At 47.3% G+C, this 22,426-nt stretch overlaps 1 protein-coding gene across 1 annotated transcript in view; it reads left to right on the plus strand.

The window, feature by feature from the left end:
* Positions 1-22,426, plus strand: part of Serhl2 (serine hydrolase like 2) — a 110,249-nt gene that overhangs the window by 77,165 nt on the left and 10,658 nt on the right. Inside the window, exon 11 of the mRNA XM_035438811.1 lies at positions 8,031-8,065. Coding sequence (XP_035294702.1) covers positions 8,031-8,065 — 35 coding nt within the window. The remainder of the gene's footprint in view (positions 1-8,030; positions 8,066-22,426) is intronic.

Here is a 22,426-nt window from a genome sequence, read left to right on the forward strand (position 1 = left end):
GACTGTCATGGCCGTGCCCTGCTGGCCCTATAGGGAGGAGGTGCTGTGGCTCTGGCAGCCTCTCATGTGATGGTCTCTTCTATATAACTTCTCCCGTGTATTTGTCAAGAAACTTTCACTAAGGTCCTGAGAGTTGCATTCCCCATCAAGACAGTGAGTGTGGCCCTGAGCCACACTGTCCCAGTCTCAAGGAAGCTGCCAGTCTGTAGAGATGGAACAACTCCAGGGGGCAACATTTACAAATGCCCTTTGTGGAAATGACACCTCCTGGGCCTGGGCAAGGAGGAGACTGAGCAGAAAAAGTAAATTTTAGGAGGAAAACAGATGATAAAAAAGCTTTAGACACATGTCTGTTGCTGAAGCAGACAGTGTGTGGCAACTTGGAGGATAAGGGTTTATTTTGGCTCTCAGTCACAGGGGACTGTGCATCGTGATGGGGAGGGTATGGCGGCAGGAGCAGGGGCAGCTGGTCATATTATGAGCACAGCAAGGAAACAGAGCGAAATTAATGCTGGTTTTCAGCTCACAGTTGTTCAGTTTCAGATCCCAGGCCACAGGATAGTGTTGCCCAGAGTCAGGGTAGACCTCCCCAACTCAGTCTCATCTAGAAACTCCTCAGAGACAGGCCACAGGTTTGTTTCCATGGTGATTGTAAAGCCTGACCAAGTTCACATTAAGCATACTCACAAATAAACAATGAATGAATGAATGTGAGTGCCCTGGGAGGGGCTTGGAGCAATCAGGTGAGTTAAAAGCTTGAGTAAGGTGGTGTAATGAGAAAAGAAGGGCCTCAAATTGGCACAAAAAACAAGGTTAGGTTCTTGTTTGTGCCAGTTGACCAACCATGGGACTCCCCCAGGTGTGTTAGGAAATAGACAAAGAAGGTCAGTAGATCGTTGCTCTCACAGGCTGTCAGGCTCAATTGAGGTTGTGAAAATTAATTTCTGCAGAACCAAAAGAAGTAGGTTTCCCTCCACCTACCTAGTACATGGGGGTTGGGCAAGTTGTGAAATCCTGTTGGGCAAGAGGAAGAAGTCACCAGGGGATGCTGTGCACTGGAGCCAACAGACCCCTCACAGAGACATGTTGTCATGTGGGAACCCCTGTCCTGTGTGACTAGAATTCCAAGTGCTGAAAGAGGCCTCCTGGGCTGCACATTGTACCTGTACATTAGGATAGAATGACACAGTGAGACCCACAGGGAGCAAGCCCGGGGTGTTATGTTGAAGACTGCCTTTCTGATCTTTCATGTTTTACTCCTGAGCCTATCTCATTTTCCTACAAACCCAATTGAAGGTGAGAGCCTAGGCTTTTGTGCCCCACAAAGATGGCTAACCCAGGGGTTCCCTGTATAGAAAGGGGCTAATCCATATGAGGCATTATCCCAGTCAGACCAGAGAATCTGACTGACTCGGCCCCGTGTTGCCTGAAATGTTGGCACAGATGCTGAATGGTTACTATGGAGACAGTGGGCATTGCTGAGAAGATGAGCCCTTTGATTCAGAGCAGGAAAGGGGTGGGAGCACTGCTGTGGAAGCACCCCTAAGTAGCAGAATTAGCTTAGGAGAAGGTAGAATCAGATCCCGCTCGCTCTCTGGATACAGTGTTAGGAAAGCATTGTTCTGGGCCTCTAGCCCCAACTCTCTCTCTCTCTCTCTCTCTCTCTCTCTCTCTCTCTCTCTCTCTGTCTGGTTAACACAGTTGAGGAAGAGGTTGTAGGCATCCACTTCTGACCAAAGGGAGTTCCCAACAAAGGCAGGACATTGAGCTAAAGCCAATTTAACCAGGATTTAACAAGGATCAGGAGAGAGCCATGAGGCAAACAGCCTTATGCACATCCTTGTCTAAACATGAGTTCCAAACCATAGCCCATGCTTTAAGACAGGTGTGGTGGCATGCCAGCCTGAAACCCTAGCACTTGAGAGGCTGAGGTGGTAAGATAGTGCTGTTGGGCAAGCCTGGACTACAGAGTAAGACCCTGACTGAAACACACAACAGAAGCTGGAAGTATTCTGCAAAGTGGAAACCCATCTATGTCAGGACCAAGCCCTAAGGACACAGGCACAGGCCCTACCAGCCTCTGGCCAGATCATCCTGCCCCCTCCATGCTGAAATTCCTGTCATAAGCCTAGCAGCATTCAGTCAGAAGCAGATCTGTCTGACTTGAGTAGTTTCACAGAAACACTTGGCAGGGGAGCTGGGACAGCTGCCTATGTTTGAAAGGAAAAGGCCTTATGGAAAAGCAGTGCTTTCTAGCTGCCTGTGAGAAATGGAGGGACCCACAGACACAGTCATCCCTGTCTGTGAGACATGGAGACTAACAAGACAGTTATCCCTGTCTGTGAGACATGGAGACTAACAAGACAGTCATCCCTGTCTGTGAGACATGGAGACTAACAAGACAGTCATCCCTGTCTGTGAGACATGGAGACTAGCAACACAGACATCCCCATAGGACACATCCAGAGGCTCCAAGGGCCTTGTTTGTATCCCCAGTGACTGTAACATAAAAAAAATAAGAGACCCAGAGCCTGATATTGGGGCTTAAGCTTAAGATCAGGGAAGCAAAGAAGTCAAGCTACCAGAGAGCTCTTACCTCTAACAAGGGAGGTAGAATGCTATTCTCCCCATGCCTGGAGAATGAATCCTCCTTTCCTAAATGTGTCTGGAGGATGAATGCTCCTATTCTCAGACACTTTGGTCCTGTCCTACATACCTCCCTAATGCTGGGTTTAAAGGCATGTGATCCCAGGTGCTGATGTCATCTTCCGTTGAGCTGTTTTTCTTTAGGACTAGATGAATCTTGTGTAGATAGATCTAGGTGGCCTAGGACAACTCACAGAGATCGATCTACCTCTTAATCCTGAGTCCTTTGGTAACAGAGTGTACTATAACCTCCTAGGTTCTGGCTGCTAGAATTAAAGGTGTGTGCCAAGCTTCTATGGGTTGTGGCTGACTTTGCTTTCTGAATCCTCACACAAGCTTTAATAAATCAAAACAATATATTACTACAATACCCTCTTTGTCATTCTCTGCTGGATCTGTCTGTGACTTTGGTGAGTCCCAGAGCAGACAGGGAGCCAGCCAGCAGGGGGAAGACTTCTGAATTATCTCTGTACTTTCAGATGGCTGAGCCTCCAATAGGAAGAAAGCAGTAGGTAGTCACACACAGGTAGAGCAGCGGCTGACCATCTCTCTCAGGGCCTGCCTTGAGTGTTCAAGCATCAGGACCTATTTGATTTTTGTCTTATTTTCAATTACATTTGCCTAGTGTGTGTGTGTGTGTGTGTGTGTGTGTGTGTGTGTGTATGGGTGTGTGGACATGTAGAGATCAAAGGACAACTTTCCAGAGTTGGTTCTCCCCATTCACTGTGTGGATGCCAGGGAATGAACTCAGATCCTCAGGCTTGGTGGCAAGTGCCTCTACCCACTGACACATCTTGCTAGCTTCAGGAGACTCCTAGCACTTTTGGGGGTTTATTTTTAACAAAGAGGACAAGAATGGACCTAGGACCTACTTTATGCCCCATGTTCTGGGCCAGAGAGATGGCTAGGGAATATCCCTTGTGTACAAGGAAGATGGCAGGGACTGGGCACAATAGGCTGAAGGTGTTTTAGGAGTCAGTAGGACTTGAGACATACAGCCTCCCCCTAGGGATTCCTGGAAGGTACTATACTTAGGGAACCCCCAAGCCTGTCCTGAGAAGGAGTTTCCCTCAGTGATACAGTGAAGGGACCAACTGGGCATGGCTAGCTGTGTCCTTGTGGGGCACCTTCATTTCATGCCCAGATTCCCCAGTTTCATAATGGAGGAAAGTCCAGTTACTGGATGGAGAGGCCAGAAATGATGTCCACTGCTTGGCTAGTTATGTCTGTCCTCAGAACACAGGTGCCCTTGCCTAGAGGTGCACAGGGATGTGGAGTTCACTTCTGGGTGCTGGGTAGAAGTCTCTAGTGCAGGGTTCACTGACAGTTGAGGGGCAGAGGGTGGGGCTCTGGCATAGGGACACATGTGGTCTCCACTGAAAGGAGAGGGAAGAGTGAAGTGTGGCAGCTTATTTTAAATTCTAGAATATTCAGTCTGGCAGCTGTGGGGAAAGGCTTCAGGAGGTAAGGTGGGGTTGGACTTGGAGCTGGATTAGGGGTCCTAGGGACTGACATGATCTGCCTGTGGCCAGCAGGGGACATCTGAATCTCCCTTGAGATCATCACCAAAGTGACTTTGCTATCTAGAAAACATGTGCTTCTTGCCTGGCGGTGATGGCACACCACCCAACACTTGGGAGACAGAGGCAGGTGGTTCTCTGTGAGTCTGAGGCTAGCCTGGTCTAAAAATCGAGTTTCAGGTCAGGTTCCAAAGCTAAACAGGGTAACCTGTCTGGAAAAGAAAGAAAGAAAGAAAGAAAGAAAGAAAGAAAGAAAGAAAGAAAGAAAGAAAGAAAGAAAGGATTGAAGGAAGGAAGGAAGAAAACAAGCACTTCTTTCACTTCCTCATGGATCCCAGGTCTTAAGCAGGCAAGGCTGGTGGAGGCAAGGCTGGTGAGGAGGAGGCCACAAGGTGCTTGTGTTTGGCCCCACCTCTCTTCCAGCCATGCATCCCTTCCTGCTGGGGCCCCAGGTTTGTCCCTCTACGCAGCTAGCTAACTTGTGTCTTAGACATTTGCTTTCAAGAAATTGGAACCTCCTAACCTCTAGTCTGAGAAGTGCAGAGGAGACCCAGCCCTGCCATCAGGAACCTCCCTGTCCAGTGGGCATTGGACAGAAAAGCAGCGAGTCATGTATCTACCTCATGAGTGGCTGTTGTGCTGGGGGTTGGGGGAAAATGGGTCAAGGCCTTAAGGCAGAGACAACAGTTCATGTGATTGGAGTCTCCTGGTCTCTTAAGGGTTACTCTAACAGAAAGAGAACCCCCTTTGTGTGTGTGTGTGTGTGTGTGTGTGTGTGTGTGTGTGTGTGTTCCTGTGCTTGTGTGTGGAGCCAGGGTGGATGTAGGTGTCTCCCTCAATTCCTCTCCACTTTTGAAAAAAGCTTTATGACACTTGGGAGGCAAAGGCAGGTACATCTCTGAGTGCCATAATCCTCTTAATCTATGGGAATCAATTCTCTCTTCTCACCTCCACTGTGGGGATCCCAGAACTGAACTCAGGTCTTCAGACGTGACAGCAAGTGCCTTTCCCTGCTGGCCATATCCTCTGTCCTCCACCTTATTTCTGAGACAGGCTCTCTTGGCAAGGACTCAGGTGGACTGACTGGCCAGCACTTCCTCACCACTGTGATTACAGGCACATGCTGTCATGTCTGGCTTTTCATCATCTCCCCAGTCCTGAGTCCCTCTCCTTTCTGAAGTATTTTTACATTCTCTGATCATTCAGACTCCAGACCTGGAGGAATGTACAACCCTCCGAAGGGCCCCTCCCTGCAAGAACAGAGAGGACCCTTCATCGAGCAGGACAGGTGACAGGCTGTGAGTGCCAGCCCAGGTTGGGACAGAGCCTCTGCCTTGGATTCATTAGGCTGAGGTGACCTCAGTGTTGGGTGACCAGAAAAATCTCTCAGCCGTATGGTCTTCTATGTGTCTGGGGTCACAGGTGCCTGGCTAGAGCTCTAAAAACAATTAAACATTCCATTTATCATCTAAGAGTTCTATAATCTCTAATTAGAGGCAAAACCCTAATAATTACAGAAAATAGCATTCTTCAGTGTTTCCGTAATTGCTTTTGTCTTCAGAGTAGCTTCTGGATTCATGCATTGCTTTTCCTGCAGGGTATATGTGTGAGTATTTCCCCTATCAACCCTTCGCAAACATACATCAGCTAAATCATCATTTTAGCTTCATTTTCTTTTTTCTTTTTAATGATTCCCTTTTATTTTGTGTGCATTGGTGTTTTTCCTGCATGCATATCTGTTGGATTCCTTACAACTGTAGTAATAGACAGTTGTGAGCTGCTGTATGAGAACTGGGATTTGAACCCAAGACCTCTGGAAGAACACCCAGTGCTCTTAACTACTGAACAAACCTCTTCTCCTCCACCCATTTTAAGCTCTTTCATTATATTTGTCTTCTCTCTGTTGCTTTAAAACAACAACAACAACAACAACAACAACAAAACCTCTAAACATGAGCCCAGGCATGGTGGTATGTAACAGAGGCAAATCTGTGAGTTTGAGGCTAGCCTGATCTACATAAGATATTTATGCAAGGAAAAATTATAGTGGAACCTGTCCTAAAAATAAATAAGTAAATAAATAGTTCTTTAAAAAAAAATAAAACCAGGGCCAGCCTGATCTACAGAGTGAGTACCAGGATAGGCTCCAAAGCTACACAGAGAATCCTGTCTTGAAAAACCTAAATAAATAAATAAATAAATAAATAAATAAATAAATAACACCAGAGGGGAGATGGTGGTGTACTCCATTAATATCAGCACTCAGGAGGCAGAGGCAGGCAAGTCTCTGTGAGTTCATGGCCAGACCGGTCTACACAGTGAGTTCCAGGATATCCAGGACAGTTACATAGAGAAAACTTGTCTCAAACAAATAGAGAGAAAGAGAGAGACAGAGAGAGAAAGGAAATTTAGATGAAGGCTGTGGAGGCTGGAAGCCCCAGAGTGAAGTGTGAGGATCTACCCCCTTCTATGTCCAGTCCTTGGCTTTGTCTCATTTTAACAGCTTCCCCATGTTGCAGACATGGAACTGGAACCCTCTACCCTCTAGTTCTCACTTCTCTCTAGACTAGTCTTGGAGTGGTTTCTTTTCTTGAGTGCAGAATTGTGGAGTTGCCACTGGACCTGTGTCTTTTTATGGACTCTGGAATTGGAATAGTGTCCTTCTTTGATTCTAAAACTCCTCATGGCTTATATTTGCATTTAAGTGTTTAACACACTGGGGACTTAGACCATTTGTAGAAGGCGTTCAAGTCTGACTACACCTTTTCTTTGGTGGCTGTTCACTTTTCACTTTGGTGGCTGCAAACAAGAGAGTTGAGCAGACTTGTAGGCAGGTCTCTCCCTACCCTCACACCTGCAGCCCTTCCCATTTCCCTTGTTAGAGCAGGCCCCAGAGCTGGCTTTTCCATTCCTGGAAACTTCCAAGGCTTGTGAGTTCCTACATGACAGTAGAGGCTGCCTTGCCTCCCCCAACACTTCTGTGTAGGCATTGTAGCCCCGCCTCCTAGGAGCCGCCTACAGGTATGCTTGACTTGCCTGTGAGGGCGTGGTCAGGGGAGGTTCAGGATGATGCCTGGGGAGTTCTTTCTTAAGAGGGCGGCAGATGCGTGGGAACCCTCCCTAGCCTGCCTAGCCTGCTGCCTCTGGACACTCTCTGGCTTGCGATTGGCTGGTGTTATCTGAATAAAAGTATCTTAACTTTACGGACTACAGCTCAACTTCGATCTCGCAATACTTCTGCACACAGTTCTCTAGGAATCACAGATGTGGCAGAGGGGAGGGCATGGCTAAACCATTCTACGTGTTTAGAATTATCCATCAAACATGGCCAGGACCTAGTCTGACAAGGATACCAGGGGTCTCAATTACTCTCTGTTTTCCAGTGTTTAAACAACCAAATGAACAGTTTCTTTCTCTGAGGTGAGAGTTGGAGCCTAGAGTGAAGACAAATGTCTTAAAACCCAGCACTTGGAGGCAGAGACAGGCAGATCTCTGTGAGTTGAGGCCAGCCTGGTCTACAGAGTGAGTTCCAGGCCATCAAGGGTCTCACAGTGAGATCCAATCTAAAAACAACAAGAAGGAGAGGGAAGGATGAGAGAATCTGAGTGTCTCCATCATCATCCTTCTCTGGCCCTTGGGGTCTGAGGAGATGCCCATGTGCTGTGGTCAGACAGCCTTGACCAAGCTCTGCACTAGAATAATCCCAGGGCAGAAGTGCAGGGCTCCTGATGACAGGTGACTTTCTCTAGCCCAGATGGAAGACATGAGCCCTGTGTGAAAAGACTGGGACGTCCCCAGGAAGCCAGGTGAGTCCCTTCCTGTAACAGGTGACACTGAAGCTACCATGCTTTGTGTTTTCCCCAGGTGTGGTGCTGAACAGGGACCGGAGGCTCTCTGTGGTAAGTGCCACTGTCTTCCTGCTGCCTTTATAGATTGCCTGTGGTCTCTTTTTGAAAGTGCTTTTAAAATTATATACATATCATAGTAAAGACACACAAGATATAGTCCCCATTTTAGATGCCTGTAAGTACACTGCTGAGTAATATTAAACATATTGTTTATTTGTAACTGTCACCAACTCCTATAGCCCAAGCTCTGTTATCCTCAGTAAACACTGAACCCATTAAAAAACTAAGTCCTCACCCATCTCTCCAGAAAACCCTCATTTACTTTTCTGTCCCTGTGAAGTTGATTGTTTGATTCTACTTTCATGAGATACCTATGCTTGTCCTTCAGTGCCTGGCTTCATCTCCCCAGCATCAAGCTTTCCAGATCCTTCCATGGGAAACATATGTCCATGTTCACACCTTTGTGACACCAAAAACTAGCTGTTCCAACCTGGGGGCTGTAATCCCAGCATGTAGAGACAGAGGCAGTCAAGTCTCTGGGAGGTTTTTTTCTTTAAACATCCTTTTGACATCTATTTTTTCTTTATTTAATTTTTATTTCTGTGTGTGTGTGTGTGTGTGTGTGTGTGTGTGTGTGTGTGTGTGTGTGTAAGGCAGGGAAATGCTTGTGTGGAAGTCAGGACACGTGGGAGCCTCTCCTAACTCCATTTGAGTGTCATGGATCAAACTCAGTCAGCTTGCAAGCATGCTTTTATCTACTGAGCCGTCTTGCAATCCCCACACCTCATTTTCCATGTCTAGTGCTCTGCTGATAGACATGGGGGTTTCATGTTTTGGCAATTGACAACAATGTTACATAACAAGAGTGCAAGCTTTTGAGTCTTTGCTCCCAGATCTTGGATATGCCAGAAAAGAATTTCTGGAGCCCAGGTTAACGTGTGACTGACCTTTTAGAAGTTGCTAAACTGTTGTCTGCAGAGGCTGCACTGTTTTATCTTCCCACCAATGATGCACAAGGGTTCTGATGCCATCCCCAATAGGACTCACACACACACAGGGAAAGCAGGGTGCTGGCAAAAAACTCAAGACCTTGTACATGCTAGGCAAGTGTTATACCAATGGCTATGTCCCCAGATCCCTTTCTCCCATTTATGACTTTCATCCATGTGTTCATCCAAGAACAGACTTTCCCCAAGTGTCCTCAAGTGTCTTTTCATACATTGCATGTAAATGGAATCAGACCCTTGTCTCAAGACTGTGTATCATTTCACTGTTCCCTTTGGAAAGAAGTCTCTCACAAACCGTTGCAGAGTGAAGGAAGCCAGTTGTGGGGCTAGAGACCAGAGTTGTTCTCCCCTCAAGGTTGACCCCAGTTGAGTGTGGGCACAACAGGGCACATTGACCTGGGTGCAGGTCTCACATCTTGTGTCCTGAGCAAAATGCCTCAGAGCTGGCCATCCATTTCACCTTGCTGTTGGCTTAATCATATCATAAAAAAACAAAACAAAACAAAACCAAAAGTCCAGTTGTGTCAGGGAATAAAATAGGAAGAAATTTAAACAAAAAAAAAAGAAAGAAAGGAAAAAAAAAAAAAGAAGAGCCAGGTGTTGGTGGCACATGCCTTTAATCCCAGCACTCGGGAGGCAGAGGCAGGTGGATCTCTGTGAGTTCAAGGCCAGCCTGGTCTCCAGAGCAAGTGCCAGGAAAGGCTCCAAAACTACACAGAGAAACCCTGTCTGAAAAAAACAAATAAAAAAAAGGGGGGGGAGAAGATCTTCACTTCTGCAGACATGAGCAGAGGTAGCATCCCCTAATCCTTGCCTGGGACCAATTTCAAGTTGAGTTGAGGCCTGATTGTATCCTTGAGCCAGACAATTCCAGTTCCTGAGGAAAAGGAGATCACAGGCAGAGGCCCAAGTCCCCACCTGGCTGTGTTTGAGCCACTCCTGTAAAGTGTTGGCTGTGGTTAGGGTTCAGAGACTCCCTCTACACCCAACCCAAACTTGTTGGAGAAGGTGAAGCCACAGGGCCTGCCCTCCCTGGGAGGCAGCTTGTCACAGCTCTCCAGCACTTGCTCTCATCTGAGAACAGAACTGAGACACTGTGGGGATTCATAACTGGTGTGGGAATCTTGGTTATGAGAAGGTTCCCATGGTGATCTTAATCTGAGGAGAGGACAAGGAGTGCCCTTGTTGTGTGTCTGTGTGAGGACGTGTATGATGTGCATGTGCAGGTCAGAGGTCACCCTTGGCTATAGTTCCCCAGCCACCATCCTCACATCTATACTGTCTGTTTTTGGGGGATGGTCTCACACTTTCCAAATAGGCTAAGCTGGTGGCCAGCACACTCCAAAGATCCACTGTCCCTGCATCTTGAGGCTGAGATTATAGGAATGTGACATCGTGCCCAGTTGTTTTAAATGTGATGTCTGAGGATCAGTTTCAGGTCTTGTCACAAGGACTCTGCTGAGACATCTGTCCAGCCCAGGAGAGAATGTGTCATGGTGCACAATAGACTGGGTATCAGATGCTCACAGGGCCCAGTGTATAACAGGCAGGCGCTCTGCCACTGACCTACAGCCTCAGCCCAGCTGTGCTGACATCTTTATTTACCTTTAGTAACTGTATCTGCTCTCCTAGGAAGTCTCCTGATCCTAGCATGAGTATCACACCTGCCGTGCAGTGACCTGCAGTGCCCATCAGTAGCTGTTGGGGCTGCAGGCCTCCGTTTGGGGCACTGCAGCATAGCACATTAAACAGCAGGGCCAGCAGTGAGGGCTGGGTGGAGACAGTATGGAGGACTCACTCTGTGCTGTGCGCCAAACACATTTCTTCCAAGTGGAAGGAAGCAGTTTCATAAAGTGTGTGAGCTCTGCGAGTCAGAGTCCAGAGCCCACAGCTGACTCCCCACTGGGAAGAGGCTGCAGGGGCTCCTAAGTCCTAAAAAGTCCCTGGAGCAAGCCCAAATCAACAGCCACACCCAACTGTAAAGGTTCTGTGAATGGAGTCCAGCAGAGGGAGAAGAGAGATGGGAGGTGGGAGACAGAACTTTGATTTATGGAAGCTAAGGAGACTTGATGAGGAAGTGACTAGGTGGACACTGGCCTCCTGGGGTGGTGGCCTAGCTGACCTCGATGGAACCCAGGTGTCCTGAAATAAGGACTCTGAGTACAGGTCACATGGGAGTTGGTCACAAGCATTTTCCCTGGTTTTGTTTCTGCAGCCAGAGCTCATCTTTGACTTCGTGAGCAAGGAGAGGCTTGAGCACTTTATCAGACACCTGCAGGCCAATGTGTTGCTGGTCAAGTGAGTCTAGACCAAGTACCCTTAGTGACCCAGAAACCAGGAGCCGCTGAGGGAGGGTGGCACAGGGTGTCAGTTCTCCCATTGTGACAGCACACCACAGTCCACTCAACCTTTCTCAGGAACCATCTCTGTCAACAGGTGCTGGGAGAGGGAAGGCAAAGCAAGAGGAGCCTGGGAACAAGGGGTAGGGGTGAGGACTTCAGGGGAGCAGGGGGTAGGGATGAGGACTGCAGGGGAGAGGAGGCAGGGGTGAGGACTGTAGGGAGAGGGGCAGGGGTGAGGACTGCATGGGAGCAGAGGTGAGGACTGCAGGGGAGCAGGGGGTTGGCATGAGGACTGCAGGGGAACAGGGGGCAGGGGTGAGGACTGCAGGGGAGCAGGTGGCAGGGGTGAGGACTGCAGCACAGATGAGCAGGTCTTTGGGGAACGTCAACATGAGCTGTGCTTATGATTCCAATTTCTCATGCTGAGGAAGCAGAAGGCACATCATAGAAAAGGCACAGGCAATCTTGGAAATTATTAAGTTGTACTCCATTAGGGAAGGTTGTCCTGTTTGAGTGCACAGCACCATGAAGTATGCACTTGGAGTGATGCAGGAGGGGACACGCCCTCTAGCCCCATCAATCAAGTTAACCCTGAAGTCCAATGAGGTGAAAGACACCACAGGATTGTCTTCACATTCAGGGATTTTCTGGTTTTTTTTTTTTTTTTTTTTTCAGACAGGGTTTCTCTCTGTAGCCCTGGAACTCTCTCAGGAGAACTCGCTCAGTAACCAGGCCAGCCTCGAATTCAGAGACCTGCCTGTGTCTGTTTCCTGAGTGCTGATATTAAAAGAATGCACCATCACTGCCAGGCACATTCAGAATTTGAGTTGGGAATTTTCCCAGGCTAGCAACATGCTGTTGGTCTAGCCTGATCCTTTCCTTTTGGTTGTTGTTGATGGTTATGGCAACAGCAGGGAAATCAGAGGACATTTGAGACTTTGACATGGGTTGTTCATGGATGTTTGGAAGCTTAATTTTTAAGTTAAACTTTCAAGTCATTATGGAGTTGGGGCAATGTTAACACTGTTATAAGTTATGGCAAATGTGAACTTAAAAACAAGGAACTGACTGGGCATGGTGGCTCACTCCTGCAAACCAGGACTAGGAAGAGCATGGCAAGGCTATGACAATGCTGAGGCCAGCCTAGGCTACAGTGTGCTTCATACAGGCAGGGTGATGGTAGTGTGATGTGTACATTTCTCCTCAGGAGGTTTTATGTTAAGAAAAGCCTGGCCTTGGCAGCCAGTTCAGATCTCAGCTCAGCTTTCAGTGGCCCCCACTTTCTACAGTACTGGAATCTGCTCCCCAACAGGCATTCAGCTTGTGCTATCCTGCTAGGTCTCCAAGAGGAATCTGGTACGAAATGACTGAACCTTGGGGATCAATCTAGGCTCACAGGGAAATAGCTGATGGAAAACAGGAGGCAACTCATTCATGGGCTCTTCAGGTCCCGAAACCAGGAAATGGCACAGGGCTCTGTTAAGATTCAACACTGAGAGACACCCCAACCTTTTGTTTCCAGAGCAACACAGGGGTACTATGATGTCAGACGAGCCAACGATGAGAACAAGGAACCCCTGTTCTTCATTGTGGACACACTAAGAACCATCCTAAAAGAGGTAGGGTGTGTGCTTCTGAGAGGCTGAGAGGTTGGGCATGTCTTCTGTTCTGACACATGTCACAGAGTCAATCACTTTGCATCCAAGTTGCAATCACTCAGTATCCAAGGAGTTGGCAGGCCTCACCCCTCCAAGGCCATTCCCCAGAAACCCAGAACACAAGGAGTTGAGGAAGGAGACAGCTTAGGTTGGCAGGTCCTCAGTTTTATTGTCCTCACCTGACTCCTTGCCAGGATTACTTGGGGCCCAGCTCTTCGAAGCAGCCCTGCACTCGCCTCCACTGATGCTGGCACCAGCACATTGGCAAGTGTGATGGCTACTGAGCAGGGGGAGCCTGTGCTGGAACCAGGAGCCGGTGTAGGCCCTGGCTCTCTATGGTCATCATCCACTTAAATCTCCTAGGCCTGTATCCTTTGCACACAGCCCAGGGATGCTACCAAGAAGGGGGTTCTCCTATTTGGGGTGCTCTGCTGTGGGAGCTGTCCTGAACCCTGCCTTTCGTGGAGATGACAGTGCTTCATGTCCCATCAAAACTGGCAGGGACCCTGACTGTAACTGCCCCAGTTTAGCACTGCAGTCTCACATGCCTATATTCCTGGAACAGCCTCCAAGTCCCCAGGCTGCTGGGAAGAGGGTTGTCCCTGACCCACTTGGAGGCAGTCAGCTATGGGAGTCTCCTGATTGGAAAAACAACATCTCACCACCTGCCCCTTTCTCCAGCGGTTCCAGTATGTGGAAATCCCAGGCAATCACTACATCCACATGAACAAAAACCACCTTGTGGCTGGAATTATCAACCCCTTCCTCCAGAGCCAACCCAGGACTGCTTCCAGGCCTTAGCTCTGGCCTTTGAGCTTGTTCACACTTCCTGTCCAGGACCCTCAGCCCACAAAAAAGTGGGGTGGGTCTCACTGGTATCAAACACCAAGAGGGGCAGCAGAGACTCCTGTGGCAGAGCTAGGAGCATGGGGATATGTTTCTGACCTTTAATATCTGACTTCAAGAAGGGGACAGGGGAGCTTGTGGCGCTGGGGGAGCAGGACTGGGTAAGAGTCTCTGGAGCTGGTCCTGGTACCAGGCTGTGTGGCAATAAAATCCTCTCCCATCTTCACTGCATTGCAAATAACTCTGCTGCGGGCAGGGACTTCATTGAGGGCAAAGAGTGGGAGCAGAAAGTCAGTCAGGTTTCCCAGGTGTTTACAAGCTGAAGAGGGAAGAGCCATCTCTCTGAAGGCCACATCCACCTGTGGCCTTGCACTTCCAGCCAGTGGGTGTAGAGATGGAGCTGGAGACACAGCAGCAGCTTCTTGGCCTGGTGTCTGCTTCCCAAATCACAGTCCCTGAGGGAGCAGTCCTGTTGGTCCTGTGTTCTCAAAGCCTGCTCTCCAGGGACCAGAACAGCTCAGTAGGGTCGGAATTTGCGTTGGGCACGCATCAGTTCAATCCTCTGCTTGTCCTCCTCAAACTTTTTGCGCAGCTGTGCCAGATCTGGGGGTTGAAGGGACACAGCACGTGTCACACTGAGCACCTGTGCAGTAACTGCCAGCTACCCCACTAAAGGGGGCTCCCCACCCTCATGTTCCAGGGCAGCTACGCAATTCTCCCTCTCTGACCCCATACCCCTCTCCTCCTGCTGTGCTCTGGATCAAGAGGGATCCTGCACGGAAACAGAACTGCACACTTAACCACAGCCACTCTAGAGGCTGAGGTGGGATGATCATGTGCGAGGTTTGAGATGAAAATGTACCAGGGAGAAGAGAGTGCCAGAGAAAGCAGGACTCCTAACCCTTCTCCTGCTCCCTAGAAGAAGCAGTCCCAGGGACCCTTTCCCTAGATGAAGCCTTGTTATAGGGGACTTCAGAATCAGCAGGTAAACAGTCACCAAGTGACCTAAGTCAGAGGTGGCACCTGAATCTCTAAGGTGCAGCTTGGGGTCCAGGACAGTGCAGGAGCTTTGAGGGGTGGGAGACAGTGAGGCAGGTGTCAGTGCCTACAAATGTCTGGTCTGAAGGCAGCTGTTGAGCGCACTCCATGTTCAGGAGAGGACTGATCTTCCTCACACTCACAGAAATGTCCAGTGAGCCGCATGCATGCTGACAACAGCAAGAGCATGTACTCCCATATGGAACACTCAAGTAGGCTGCTCTAGTCCCCCATACACCCCCACTATCCAGTCCCTCAGAACTCTGTGGTCAGACACCTTCTGGTTGGGGGCTGACAGGTCCCTTCCCCATGTGCTTCTGCCCCCAGGGAAGTACTATCTATGTCTGGGGAGCAGTAGGGGCACTGTGGACAGGGACTCGGACCCTCAGCCTGTAGAGGATGTGCCTGAGGACACCCTGCTCCCTGCACCAGGCCTGTAGGCTACCCTCAGGTGTCCCTTACGCTCCATCTTGGTCTCTCGGTGCTGCCAGGCATAGAAGTTGAGCAGCTCCTTGCGTGCACGTTTCCTTTTCTCCCTCTCGAGAACACGCAGGCTGGCTGCTTCTGTTCGAGGGAGCACAGGCCTGCGGCCCCTGCGGGTCACCTTCACCCAGCCCTCCTCATCAGGAACACCTTCCTCCTCCTTGGCCTTGGTCTCCTCCTGCATGGAAGAGACTGTTGATGGGCAGCGCTCTGCAGCAGCAGGATGCACGGTTGCCTAGAGGCCCACTGCCGCCTCCTGCAGTAAACCACCTTGGGCACACACTGTCTGCTGGCCTGAGTGCCCCCACAATAAGTGTTGACAAACAGACATATCATGACATTTCCCTCACCTGCATACCAGTTAGCATCGATGTCACCCAGCCAGGTGGCCCAGCTTTCAGCAAGCACATATAGGAGCCTGCACTCCCTATGGTAACCAAGGAAAGGCTGCCACCACCATTCTCTCTCAGGCACCACACTACAACCCACAATACTGGTGGTGCCTCCTCCCCATGGCTGCACACATTGATAAGTGGGGGCCATACACAAACCCCTACCTCAGCTATCTTCTTGTCATAAGCCTCCATGAATGTGTCTACTTCGACCCTCAGGGCCTCTGGGTCTAATACTGAATCTTGATACTCACTGATCCACTCTGAGGGAGAAGGAAACATGGTGTAACATAAACTGCACTGGGAAAGCTTCAAGTGCTGTTTGCACGAGTTGCAAGTGGACTCTGGGGACCAGAGATGGCTCGGCTGTTAAAAGCTTTCTTTTTCTATTAGAAATCCCATGTTTTGAGATATTTTGTTAGAGTTCTGACAAAACTTGCCTTGTTTTCAGAGGATGGAGCTAGCCATAGGTTAACAATAGAGGACTGGTGGTCTGTATAGACAGACAGGAAGTGATAAGGCAGGGTGGAGAAAGGAGCTCAGCCCTTTTTTGAGCTGAAGAGGTAGAGAGGTAAGAGGTGACTGTGGCTGGTCCTTTTCTTCTTTCAGCTCTTATCCCATATCTCACTCGGGGTTTTCCTCATTAATACTAACTAGGATCACACTTCATCAGGTGCTCAACGTGGGGCATGAATTCATGAAAATTCTGCTTTCCTGTGGCTTTGCAGCCACCTGCACATGCCATAGCACCATGTGGCTAGAGTCACCCCTCCCCCCCCCACTGGCTAGGTTTTGCTTTTTTCCCCCCAAGCCTTCCGAGTGAGTCTGGGATTTTTTCCCTTGCAACCTATTGGCAGCAAACTCCACAGGTGCTCGGGCTCCTATGGCTGCCAAAGTTAGCCCCTTACCACCAACCAGCTCTGCCTTTAGTCATCTCCTGCAATTATGTGCCTATGCCCCACATTTGCCCTGTGCGCAGGGCTCCCTCTCCTGGTGGATTGTGGGCTTTCCGTGCTCCCTCCTTTGGCTGCTGCCACACTAGGCTCTACCAGCGCAGGCTCTACTGTTCCATGCAGCAGCAGTCAGCCTCCTACTCCACCATCATCTTCATCGCCATCTTCAGCAGATTTGGTGAGACAATTGGGATTCTTAGAAGGGAGATTCAGTTTAAAAAAAAAGTTTTGCACACATTCAAAACTGGGAAACACTGGACAGTAGTGGCCCATGCCTCTAATCCCAGCACTCGGGGCAGAGGCAGGCAGGTGTCTGTAAATTCGAGGCCAACTTGGTTTCAAAGCGAGTTCCTGGACAGCTAAGGGTGTTACACAGAGAAACCCTGTCTCAAAAAACCTAAAAAACAAGAAAAAAGGGAAACACTATTGCAGTGGAAGCAGTTAGGTGTCTGTATGGTTACATAATGGATGGTTTAAAAAGGGAGAAATGAAATGAGAGGATAATTAACATAGAGGAGATTTATATAATGTCAATTACAAGCATTATCAGTTAGATCATTCTTGCCTCATCTCTAAAAAAGTGGCTTAATATGAATGCCAGAATACAAGTATTAGTAAAACTTATTAAAACAGATTATAGAGATATTCAGACCCAGACAAAGGAATTTAAAGGAGAACCAATCTCAGCAGTGTATTATGAGGTTAGGGAGGAAAAGCCCAAGGTTTTCAAACAACCAACCTTACTATATCCAGTCACCTTACAGGAAATGCCAAAGGACAGGTGAAGGGGCCACCTCCCCCATTCGGGCAGCCATAACAGTCGAACACGTGCTTACCTGACCTTGTCTTAGTCACTAAGGTCAGATGCCTGCCCCTTTCGGCAGCCATAACAGCCGGACACGTGCTTATCTTACCTTGCCTTGGTCACTAGAAGTCAGATGCCTGCCTCGTGGCAAGGAACCAATCAGAAGTTAGCTGGTGGTGCTGTGCTTTATGGCTCTGGGTGTGCCTTATGGACAAGCGCGCAGCAATGACGCGCAGAGCATAGCAACCACCCTGGGAGGGCCTATTGGCCATAACAACCAGTTGACCAATCAACACAGGGCAAACCCTCTAAGCCTGGAGGCACACCAATCCTGAGCCTGTGTGTACCCCTAGACACTCCCCTTACGCTGCCCTATAAGATCTCTATGCAGCCGCTTCGAACTGTCTTTTGTAGCCATCAGCCACGGTGGATGGATGAAAGACCCGAGCTAACATGGGGTTAGCTCGTTAAACAACAATAAAGCCTCTTGCAGTTTGCATCAAGCTTTCGACTCAGCCTGGTGATTGGGGTGGCCACGGTCCTGGGCTAAGATCCTGGAAGCCTGAGCTTTCCGGGGGTCTTACAGCCCATGCCTTTAATCCCAGCATTCTGGAGGCAGAGGCAGGTGGATCTCTGAGAGTTCGAAGCCAGCCTGGTCTCCAGAGCGAGTGCCAGGACAGGCTCCAAAGCTACACAGAGAAACCCTGTCTCAAAAAACAAAAATCAAAAACAAAAAAGGAAGAAGAAGAAGGAGAACAGACTCTAAAAGGCCTTTATATGTCTCCTCCAAAACTTCTCCTGGGTCAACCTTGTTCCCTGGCTGTCTGTGTAGAAGGGAGAGGGGAAAACGGCAAGCTGCTAAGAGTCCCTGAAAACAGCAGGCAAACTGCTTCCAGAAGATGGTGCTGCTTTTTATACACAGCATAGAAAAAGAACAAAAAAAAAACCAAAAGCAAACAAACAAAAACAGTGTGTATGTAACCTTTGGCTGTCCTGGAGCTGGAGCTAGCAGCCCAGACTGGTTTCAGTCTCATAAGGATCAGTCTTTGCCTCTGCCTCTGCCTCTGCCTCTTCCTTCTGAGTGAGGGGTTAAAGGTGTGCACCAGCATGACTGGCCCTAGAATTTTAAAAATTTACAAATTGAATTGAGCTCAAATATACTCTTCCCAGCTAGGCGTGGCTATAATCCCAGCTGAAGCAAGAGGATACCTGTGTGTTCCAAAGACCATGTGAGGTTACAGTGAGAGCCTGTTTCAAACATTTTTCTTTGAGGCAGAGGTCTCACTTAGCCTACAGAGGCCTGAACACTGGCCTCCTGCCTCCATTTTCCCAAGTGCTGGGAATAAATATGTGGACCACCAGGGGGATTTATGTACATTGTTTCCTGCTACTAGGTAAACAACTTAACCAAGTGACCTTTTCTTGGCCCAGTGTCTAGCAAGTTCACTGCTCTGTTCCTCTTTCCACTCCTTCACCTGTTATCTTTTTCCATTTTTTTTTAAGATTTTATTTATTTATTATGTCTTCTGCCTGCATGCCAGCAGAGGGCACCAGATCTCATTCAAAGTGGCTGTGAGCCACCATGTGGGTGCTGGGAATTGAACTCGGGACCTCTGGAAGAACAGTCAGTGCTCTTAACCACTGAGCCATCTCTCCAGCTCCTTGCTTGTTTTTTCTAGACAGGGTTTCTCTGTATTGCTTTGGAGCCTGTCCTTGAACTCACTCGGTTGACTAGGCTGACCTTGAACTCACAAAGAGTTGCCTCCCATCTGCTGGGATTAAAGGCCTGTGCCAGCACCACCTGGTTTTGTTATCTTAATTCTAAAGGGTTTTATTGGCTACAATTTTCAAATTTTTCATTCAAATGTAAATGGAGGGGCTGGGGAGATGGCTCAGAGGTTAAGAGCACTGGCTGCTCTTCCAGAGGTCCTGAGTTCAATTCCTCACAACCATCCGTTATGAGATCTGGTGCCCTCTTCTGGTGTGCAGATATACATGGAAGCAGAATGTTGTATACATAATTAATAAATAAAATCTTAAAAAACAAAACAAAAAATGTAAATGGATGTTTCTCTCCTACCTGCCACTTTCTAAATAACCACTGAGGCTTAATATTAATAGTATTAGTATTAATTATTAATTAATTAATATTAATAGTATTAATATTAATATCAATACTATTAATATTAATAGTAATATTGGTCTATGGTTCAGGCATATTACTAACCAGCTCTTACATTTAAATTAACCCATTTCTATTAATCTAAGTATTGCCATTAGGTCATGGTGTTATTGGTCGGCAGGCATGTTGTTCCTTGAATTTAACATAGTAAAATTACAAAACAAAACAGTTATCAATCAAAATTACAGTTACAATATTTATATTATTTGTATTATTGGATTATTTGTATTTCACAAAATTATGGAAAACACTATCATTTTTCCTATCTTTGTGAATCTACAGTTTTATATCTAATTTATCAATTATTAAAACTATAATTATAATTATCCAGTCTACAATTCCATCGAATACTCCAGGAGTATACAATATTACTGGAGTAAACAGGAAATGCATTACAAGCAACTTCCCAAACTCTGGAGATGACAGAGACATCTGGCTGCCTGGACTGTCACCCAAAGTCCTTCTGTAACACTGGGGCATCCATCTTTGGCCTGTTGGGCTTGAACATCTAGCAGAGTTTTCAGTGAAGCAGGAAATTTGAAGGACTGTCCCATCTATATTAGCAAAGTTCATCCCTTTCTTCTGTGTCTTGTAGAATGTTTTCAGTTTCTGTGAAGCAGGAACCTGAAGGATCACCCCACCTAGTTTTGGCTGTGTTTAGTGGTCATTTTCCTGTGAGTCCTGCATGTCTAGTTTATACAGCATACTGTCAAACAGACCAGGCAAGAGTAGTTTCTTGCCCAAATGGCTAGCTTTGCCACATTGACAGAAAACTCCACAACGAGTTTCTTTGATGCCCATCATCCTCTTTGAAGTAATTGATGCTGCCATGAGCAGATGCATCTCATGTCAGGAAAAGTCTATTAAAAGTCATTAAAACATTAAAAATGCCATATTCTGTAGGTTTTGAAGCATTTGAAGATTACCTATCCATCTAAACTATACCACTGTATTACCTTAAAAACCTAACTAGATATGGTTGACTATTAGCCTGTATTTCTTAATTATTCTGAATAGCTTTTAAGGGCTAATACTTCTTACTGCATAATTAAGCAAGCTGTTTAGGTATGACTTTAAGCAAAAATGAAAATAGATGTGCAATATAAGGACTGTAACCTTAAATTTGCACCAATATACAAAAATCCTTTAAACAAGAATAGAAACATATGTACAGTATAAGAAAATTAACTTGAAATTGTTATCATTGTATCAAAATGCATGCCAATGCAAAATACCTAGATTAATAGTTGTCTTTTTCCTTGATTCCTATATTCCCCTAACTATACCAAACATCCATGACCCATCAAATAACCAAAGACCATCCATACCACCCAACTCTTGGGGATGTGGGCATCATTTACTCCAGACTGCTTCCTGTTGTCTGTGGGCAAAGGCATTTCTAGAGTCCCTTAGAAAATTGAGAAAATGACCAAGTCCTGGGAAGAACATTAATAACATCTGTTGATAGATATCACCTGCCAAGATTCAGGAGGTCCCCCTTGATCAAATTTGGTCCATCTTAACCAGGAAGGAATCCACTGCTTCTTGTTTCCTGTGGAAACAAAAGCAAAACCACTTCTCCACAGCATTGCATCTTTTAAGTCCCATTTTACAAATATAGCTTTTTGTTTTAAGATTTTATTTATTTATTATGTATACAGTCTCCTGCCTGCATGCCAGCAGAGGGCAACAGATCTCATAACGGATGGTTGTGAGCCACCATGTGGTTGCTGGGAATTGAACTCAGGACCTCTGGAAGAGCAGCTATCTCTCCAGCCCTAAACTCGTTCTTAAAGTTAGAGCTGTACCACATGTGTAAGTCCCCATTCTCAGGTTGGGGTTGCGGGATCAGATTATATGTCCAAGGCCAGTCTTGGCTAGAAAGTGGCATTACAATACCTTATCAAAAAATAAATAGTAAGAAAATATAAAAGCCTTCTTATTTCCGCAACCTCTGCCATCCTAGGGTTGATGTCCATGAAAGATTTGTTGGTTCTTGTGAGTTATCGTCAACTGAGACACTGACATTTTGAGTACTGATTATACTCTGGATTTATTTAAACCTGTGTTACAGCCAGTCTGTGGCCTTTTCTTTGTCTTTCTTTCTTTCTTTCTTTCTTTCTTTCTTTCTTTCTTTCTTTTCAAACCCTGATTCATCTACATTAAGTTAAAAGCCTTGAGCTCCATTTTCCTCTACAAAATATTCAGGGCTATTTAGTAGGAGAGTAGGGCTAAGTACTATTCTATTCTATCCCTATCAGCGAATAACTGCTTTTCTGATGCCATAGCTCACCCAAACAGTGAAGTATTCCTTTAGGTTTAATTTCTTCAAAGCAAGACACCAGCTCCCTTGTTCCCTATGAATACCTGCCCACGTTTCCACTTCACAGACTTAGCTGGGGCTTCCTCATGCTGATGAAGAAGAGAACTCCTGGGGAACTCTTGTGTCTCTCAGCTGGGGATGTGAGCATTTATGAAATCCCTTCCACTTCTCCAGATGTGCCTGCTGTTCCAATCCCAGAGAGCTTAAGCACCAGGTAAGAACATAAGACCTTAGAAAACACTCACATTCGCCCCACCCTCTCTCTCTACACTGCTGCAGGTGCTTGTGAGCCCCTAGAGAGAGCCTGGGGCAGCCTGACCTTAGCCTTTCTCAGCCAATCCAACTGTCAGTCATTGACTGAATCCCTCCTGTGTGCAAGGCTC

This window comes from Cricetulus griseus, chromosome 2 (genome assembly GCF_003668045.3).
Source record: "Cricetulus griseus strain 17A/GY chromosome 2, alternate assembly CriGri-PICRH-1.0, whole genome shotgun sequence".
Classification (NCBI taxonomy): domain Eukaryota; kingdom Metazoa; phylum Chordata; class Mammalia; order Rodentia; family Cricetidae; genus Cricetulus; species Cricetulus griseus.